Source organism: Callorhinchus milii, unplaced genomic scaffold, assembly GCF_018977255.1.
Source record: "Callorhinchus milii isolate IMCB2004 unplaced genomic scaffold, IMCB_Cmil_1.0 Scaffold22, whole genome shotgun sequence".
Lineage (NCBI taxonomy): Eukaryota > Metazoa > Chordata > Chondrichthyes > Chimaeriformes > Callorhinchidae > Callorhinchus > Callorhinchus milii.
In genome coordinates this window covers 9,103,625-9,111,298 of record NW_024704763.1, presented here as the reverse complement: position 1 = coordinate 9,111,298, position 7,674 = coordinate 9,103,625, and the positions used below count along the sequence as shown (strand labels likewise).

Below are 7,674 nucleotides of genomic sequence, written 5' to 3'. Positions count from 1 at the left end.
GTAACAGGGTGGGGGTGTGTGCGAGTGACTGGATAACTGAGAACTTCACTGATCACCGATAGACATTCACAATAAAATAATAAATACCACAAAAAAACACAGAACAAAACAGAAGGGGTTTGGGGGCGAGAGGACACCCTCTCTCTCGCGTGACGAACACTGAGACATGAGGCTGGTCCCAGGTTTGGGCTCTAACCTGCCCCTGAGTCACACCACACACAGTGGCCGTGACACCAGCAACAACAACTTGCATTGACAGTGGCGAAGCCCGACACGACGCCCAGCTGGGGGGGGGGGGGGGGGGGGGGCAGGCGGTTCGAAGAGGAAGGGAGAGTGTTTCAGAGTTTCGGGGCCAACAGACCCTGGGTCAGGCGGCTCCCAACAATAAACCCCCAATACTGTGAGCTTCAAACTGAGTATTATTACTCTCAGGGGATTCAAGGTGTGCGTGTGTGTGTGGGGGGGGGGGGGGGGGCTCCAGGCAGTGATGGCCATGTGATGCTACCGGGTGACCTCGCTGTGGGTCTCGCTCTCGTCGTTCTCCTCCGGCTGGTTGTTGGATGTTGCTCCTGTGGACAACGAGGCCTCAGCCTCCCAAGGACTGGGGGTTTGGCCCCTTCCCGGGCCCCAGGCTCTGCTCCGGCTCTTGGGGACCCCGGGGGTGGGCGATGGGCAGGGACTGGAGTAGGGGGAGGGGGTGGGGCTGGGGGAAGCTCCCTCTATCCGTGTCCCATGCAGCATCTTGTACAGCTCCAGCTTCGCCACCAGGGGGCGGCCAAGGTCCACCTCCACCATCTCCTCCTTCCTCAGGTTCTCAGGCCAGGCTCGGTACTGCAGTACCACAGGCACCGTCAGGGGGCGCTGCCACACACAGCACAACGTTAACAGCAACCACAACAACAACAACAACAACACAGCGCCCTTCATGCGGGGAAGCGTCTCCGAGCACTTAACAGTGATGGGGCTGCTGCTGAGGAATGTGGGTGGAGGTCACCGTAGGCACTGGTTGAAGAGGAAGGTCTTCAGGTGCGACCTCAAGATGGGGAAGGAGGGGACAAGGCGGATGGATGGGGGGACAGAGTTCCAAAGCTTCGGGGCGTAGTGGCTGAAAATACGGCCACCGATGGAGGGGAGGACACAAGGGATATGCAGGAAACTGGAGACAGTGGGTAGCGGGTTGGGGAGTAAGTAGGTTGGAGAGGTAGGGAGGTGCCAGGGCCTTTCTCAAAGTGCTTCACAGTATATACTAGCAAAGTGTAGTAACTGTGTATTTTATGGGCGAAACCCAGCAGCCAATTGCGCACAGCAGCGTTTCACAAACAGCCGTGGAGCGAGTGATCAACTTTATTTGGGGGATTATTGGCCAGGACACCGGGAGAGAGAGAGAGAGAGAGAAACTCCCTTCTCTTTTCCAAAAGCCCTGGGAGATCTTTAACATCCACTGGAACAGGCAGACGTGATCTCGGTTTTAACTTGTCATCCGAAGGACGGCCCCTCCGACAGATCAGCGCTCCCCCGGGTCTGTATAGGAGGCTCAACGTAGATGATGTGATTCCGAGTCCCGACGTGGGGCTTGAACCCACCACTAGAGACGCAGAGGTGAGAGAGCGCTACCCCCTGCGCCAGACTGACACACGAGGGGGCGACAGGCGGGCGAGCGAGTGAGCGAGCGCGGAGCCTGGTTACCTGAAGGCGGTGAAGGCCGCACAGCTTGAGCACGGTGTCTGACTGGTGCTCGGAGACGGCCGATGAGAGCAGGGAGTCTGAGCCGCCCTCCAGGTCTGAGAATATGTCCTCCAGGTCCTGCACAACAACACCCGACATTTACACACCATCGGCCAAACCACCTCAATAATAACTTGGTAATAATAATAATTTGGTCACTCAACCCACGGCTATTTGTGGGGACGTCACTGGGTGCAATTGTCTGCCGTGTCTCGCCCACAAAATACGCAGTCACTACACTTTATAGTATATCCTGTGAAGGGCTTTGAGACGCCTCGAAGACGTGAGAAGGCGCTATATCAAATGCAAGGATTATTATTGTTTTAATAATAACTTTACAGGAATCACCCTCAAGTGTAGTGACTGTTTTTGTAATGGGAACCTGCTTAGCACGGCAGCATCCCCCCAAAAAATTTCCAACTAATTTATCTGGAGGATGGTTGGCGAGGGAGAGAGATGGATCTCACCTGGAGAGGCAGATCAAATCCACAGTTTAATGTCTCAACCTAACTACAGCATCTCAAACTTTTTTGTGGGGTGGGGCGGAGGTGGTGGGGCAGAGGTGGGGGTGAGTTGGCCGGGTGTTTGACACCCACTGAAATCCATCTCCGTGCTGCTCAAACCAGACACTCCTTGCATCCCACCCCCAACACATGGGAATTCCAGTGTATTGTATTGCAGTGGAATGTGCTCTCTCTCTCTCTCACCCTAATCCCAGAGAGTATTGTGTGTCAGGCACAGGATTGGTGAGAGCCAAGGCTTGGGAACACACAGAGCGTGTAGACTATCCCCAGCCTTGCGAGGCACGTCACCTGGGAACCAGGTCAGCCTCAAAGGGAATCCACTTGCCCCCCACCCCCTCCCTCCTCCCCCCACCCACCCCATTGAGCTGTGGGATCCCCTCACTGAACGGGGAGGACAGTTGATGAGTGAATGGACCAGATACCAGGGTATCTTAGATACTTAGATACCTAAGTCACAAGAGAAAACCCCTTACAGAACTAATTGCTATCAGCACTACTTCAGGGAGCGAGTAGGAAATTTATTGCACAGGCTCCCTAGGAAGGGAGGGAGGGAGGGAGGGAGGGAGACAGACAGACAGACAGACAGACGGTGGAAGCAGAAAATGTTGTTTCTTTCAAGAACAAATGAGATCGATTTCCGCTCAAAAATAATATCTGGGGACACAGCGTCTAGTTTGGGGACATGACATGTCAGTGACTGCCAGGATAGTGAAAGGTGAAGTAGACAGACCTTGGTCTTTATTGTCTAGCGATTCCTCTGATCCTGTCCTGTCAACCGAGGAACCATCAAGTGGAGCCAGAGTCCAGGCCCCGCTGTACAGTTTACAGAATCTCGTGCTCTGCTGCCTGGTCTCTGGCTGCACTTGATGGTTCCTCTGTTGGCAGAGACGCCGGGTGGACTCACCGCTGGTTTGCGGAACGAGACTTTCGCGCTGGCCGCCCAGGGTCCCGGGGTCTTGACACTGGCGTTGACGACCATTACATTGGAGAAGACGGCGCAGCAGCTGATCTGCACCTCAGCCCCGCACGGGAACACGATCGTCCTCCTGCCTGGCAACTCTGTAACCACAACATCACCATCACCATCTCCCCAGCAAACACAGGGCGGCCAAAATGTCACCATCACCATCACCGCGCTCAGTGCCTCATCACTGGGCGCAGACTGGATCCAAAACACACAGTCACTACACTTTAAGCGCTCCAGGATGCTACACTGTGTGAAGGACGCTTTATGATAATAATAATCCTTGCATTTGATTTCGCTCCTTATCACATCGTTGAGACGTCTCAAAGCGCTTCACAGGATATACTGTAAAGTAAATTGAAAGTATATTTTGTGGAAGAATATCATATCCCCTCCCCCCAGCCCCCAAACCCCCGCCATTCATCCCACTATCAGCTCACTCTCCCCCACCACCCGTTACAACAGCAGCTTCATGCAGAGTAGCGTCTTGGAGAGCTGACCCCCAAGGAATGCTCCCATGAGCTCATGTATGAGGGGGGGGGGCATCGACCACTGCGCTGGGCAGGAATGTGGGGGCTGTGTGTGTGAGGGAGCTCTGGGGGGTGGGGGCTGTGTGTGGGGGAGCGCTGGGGGAGGGGTCTGTGTGTGGGGGAGTGCTGAGGGGGGTCTGTGTGTGGGGGAGTGCTGAGGGGGGTCTGTGTGTGGGGGAGTGCTGAGGGGGGGGCTGTGTGGGGGAGCGCTGGGGGTGGGGCTGTGTGTGGGGGAGCGCTGGGGGTGGGGCTGTGTGTGGGGGAGCGCTGGGGGTGGGGCTGTGTGTGGGGGAGCGCTGGGGTGGGGCTGTGTGTGGGGGAGCGCTGGGGGTGGGCTGTGTGGGGGAGCGCTGGGGGTGGGCTGTGTGGGGGAGCGCTGGGGGTGGGGCTGTGTGTGGGGGAGAGCTGAGGGGGGGGGCTGTGTGGGGGAGCGCTGGGGGTGGGGCTGTGTGTGGGGGAGAGCTGGGGGGGGCTGTGTGGGGGAGCGCTGGGGGTGGGGCTGTGTGTGGGGGAGAGCTGGGGGGGGGGCTGTGTGGGGGAGCGCTGGGGGTGGGGCTGTGTGTGGGGGAGAGCTGGGGGGGGGGGCTGTGTGGGGGAGCGCTGGGGGTGGGGCTGTGTGTGGGGGAGAGCTGGGGGGGGGGCTGTGTGGGGGAGCGCTGGGGGTGGGGCTGTGTGTGGGGGAGAGCTGAGGGGGGGGCTGTGTGGGGGAGCGCTGGGGGTGGGGCTGTGTGTGGGGGAGCGCTGGGGGTGGGGCTGTGTGTGGGGGAGCGCTGGGGGTGGGGCTGTGTGTGGGGGGAGCGCTGGGGGTGGGGCTGTGTGTGGGGGAGCACTGGTGGGCGGTGGGGGGGGCTGTATGTCTGGCTGGTGGACACTGTCCGTACCGTTGGCCTGGGACCAGCACTGGTTCCTGGCTGTCAGCTGTGCGGTGCGGCCCGAGGAGCAGATCTGGTCGGTCAGAGCTCTTCGCTCCTTCAGCGAGTGTCTGATTTCCATCACCTGCTTCCCCACAATCAGCGGGTCCCTGCCCATGTCTGCCAGAGAGAGAGAGAGAGAGAGTGACTGTCTGAGGAGGGAGAGGGAGTGACTGTCTGAGGAGAGAGAGAGAGAGAGAGACAGCTCAGCCCAGGGGGTACAGAGAGAGCGCGAGAGAGTGAGTGACTCTTTAGGGAGGGAGGAGAGAGTGACGGCTCAGCCCGGTGGGGAAGGTGGATGTTAAAGATCCCGCGGGAGTTTCTCTTTCTCCAGTGTCCGAGCATCCATCAATTTGTGCCCAGCAACGTCCCACCACAGCCCCGGGGCGAGTGACCAATATGTTATCTGGGGATTGTTGTCCAGGACACCGGGAGAGAGAGAAAAACTCCCTTCTCTGTTCCAATTGCGCTGCGGGATCTTTAACGCCCACAGACAGGCACAGACAGGACCTTGGTTTAATGTCTCGCCCGAAGGACGGCATCTCTGACAATGTGGTCTTTATTTCAGTCTCAATCTGGAAGCAGTTTCACTTTGTTTTTAAGAGCTGCGGGAAAATGGTCTCCAAATGAAAACTGGATTAAAGAATTTTGCTCAATTCTTAAATTTTAGGAGACAAGAGAGTCACGCAGGCAAAGACCAGGTTGAATTTGGGACCTCCTCTCCTGGGCTGGTAACTTGAGTCACACACTGAGAACAAGAGGTTCTTATTGTTTAATTGTTCTGACCTGGCGAGTACAGAGCCTGGCAAATAAATAGGGGGCCCGAGGGGGCGTGTTAATTGTGCTGAGAGCACAGAGCAGATCACTAACCAGGTTTAACACAACCTCAGAATAACCCCTCGCTGGCTCGCTCGCCCTTCCCAGGGAAAACTTTCCCCTCCCCTCCCCCAGCGCCTGGTATTTCACTCTGGTCTCCTGGCTCCCACCAAGTGATTGTGTAACTGTTGGGGAATTTCTGTGCTTCTCTTACTGTTAATGTCTGGGCTCTGGGCCATACTGACTTATAGACAGCCTCGGTCACTGTAGCTCTGAGGAGCAATAGGGTGGAAATAGGGGGAAGCTTCTCTCTAAATCATTAGAGACTGGGTCACCTGTCAGACACAGCTCCGAGACGCTACCCCACGTGAAGATAGTGCAAGTTGTTGTCATTGTTGCGTTTCACCCACAAAAGACACAGTTGATCCACTTTACAGGATGTTCTGTGAAGCGCTTTGAGACGTCGCAACAATGTGATAAGGCGCTATATCGAATGCAAGGATTATTATTATTGCTTCATGCAACCCTTTGGAGTGGACCGGGCCCTGAATTCACCTTAACTCAGCCGTAATTGTGTTGTAAAATGTCCTCCCGACGTGAAAGGCGCTTTACAAATGTATTTTTCTAAAAGATTTAGAAAGAAAAGAAATAAATTCAGCCTCAGTTTTGAATAATAAGAATCCTTGCATTTAATAAGTGCCTTTCACGTCAGGAGGGCGTCACAAAGTGCTTCACAGGATATATCAGAAACCGTAGTGATTGTGCATTTTGCAGGTGAAGACGGCAGCCAGTTTTGTGCACAACATTACTCCACAACTAGCCGTGAACTAAATTAATAATAATCCTTGCATTTGAGATGTGATCCGCCAATCGACTAACAACCGGGTTCCTACTTACTGCCGGGTAAACAGAAGCCTGTGGAGTAAGGAAACTTGCCTAAGATTTCGCCCTGATCCGGGAATCAAACCCAGGTCCTCTCGCTTGTGAAGTGAGTGCTCTAACCGCTACGATATAGGACGCCAATCAGATATTATCTGGGGGATTGTTGAGGAGCAACCCGGGAGAAATGGCCATCTCTTTATATGATATTGTTACCCTGAGGTTAGCTGGAGTCCGAGCAGGGCAGGACCTACACACACACACACCACACACACAGACACACAGACATACACACACAAACCACACGCATACACAAAGACACACACACACACACACTTACCCTCAGAGACGTTCTCCAGGATTTGGGTGACTTTTTCTTTCTTCAAAATGTGTTTCTTCAGATACTTCATAAATATCCCTGAGCTGTGCTCTCCATCCTGCACCTCATAGGCCTCTGCGTCCTCACACCTGCCGTGAAAACACAGGGCATCCAGGGCACAGTTATAATAATCTTTGCATTTGATACAGCGACTTATCATGTCTTTGAGACGTTGCAAAGGGCTTCACAGAATAGACTGTAAAGTGAATTGACTGTATATTTGTGGGCGAACGCGGCAGCCAATTGCGCACAGCAGCGTCCCACAAACAGTCATGGACTGAAAGTTACCGATTTATTGTTGTTTTGTTTTTGGAGGGATTATTATTAGGCTCTGTGTGGAGTGAGGAAACTTGCCCAAGGTTTCGCCCTCTGCCTGGAATTGAACTCAGATCTCTCACTTGCAAATCGAGTGCTCTAACCACTGAGCTACAGGACTCCACAATAATTATTATTATTATTGATTATTATTGATTGTGGAGTCCTGTAGCTCAGTGGTTAGAGCACTCGATTTGCAAGTGAGAGATCTGAGTTCAATTCCAGGCAGAGGGCGAAACCTTGGGCAAGTTTCCTTACTCCACACAGAGCCTAATAATAATCCCTCCAAAACCAAAAACAATAATAAATTGGTCATTTTCAATCTACGACTGTTTGTGGGACATTGCTGTGCGCAATTGGCTGCTGCGTTCGTCCACAAATATACAGTCAATTCACTTTAGTGTGTTCTGTGAAGCGCTTTGGGACGTCCTCCCGACGTGAAAAGCGCTATATCAAATGCAAGGATTATTATTATTATTATTATTGTTATGTCAGGGTTATTTCACTTTAATAAAGAAAATGCTTCTTCAAAACTCACTTGTTGAGCCAGAGGCCAGTTAATCACAAGCAGCAGCAGAGTAACAGAGACGCTAAACCAAATTGAAGAATTATTATTATTATTAAACAAAGA

At 53.6% G+C, this 7,674-nt stretch overlaps 1 protein-coding gene across 1 annotated transcript in view; it reads right to left on the bottom strand.

The window, feature by feature from the left end:
* Window positions 1-461: 461 nt before the first annotated feature.
* The window catches only part of malt3 (MALT paracaspase 3), a 31,847-nt gene continuing 24,634 nt past the window's right edge, over window positions 462-7,674 (bottom strand). The window contains exons 12-16 of the mRNA XM_007908068.2: window positions 6,690-6,817; window positions 4,625-4,774; window positions 3,154-3,308; window positions 1,687-1,803; window positions 462-861 (exon numbers count right to left, since the gene is read on the bottom strand). Coding sequence (XP_007906259.2) covers window positions 502-861; window positions 1,687-1,803; window positions 3,154-3,308; window positions 4,625-4,774; window positions 6,690-6,817 — 910 coding nt within the window. The 3' untranslated portion in view covers window positions 462-501. The remainder of the gene's footprint in view (window positions 862-1,686; window positions 1,804-3,153; window positions 3,309-4,624; window positions 4,775-6,689; window positions 6,818-7,674) is intronic.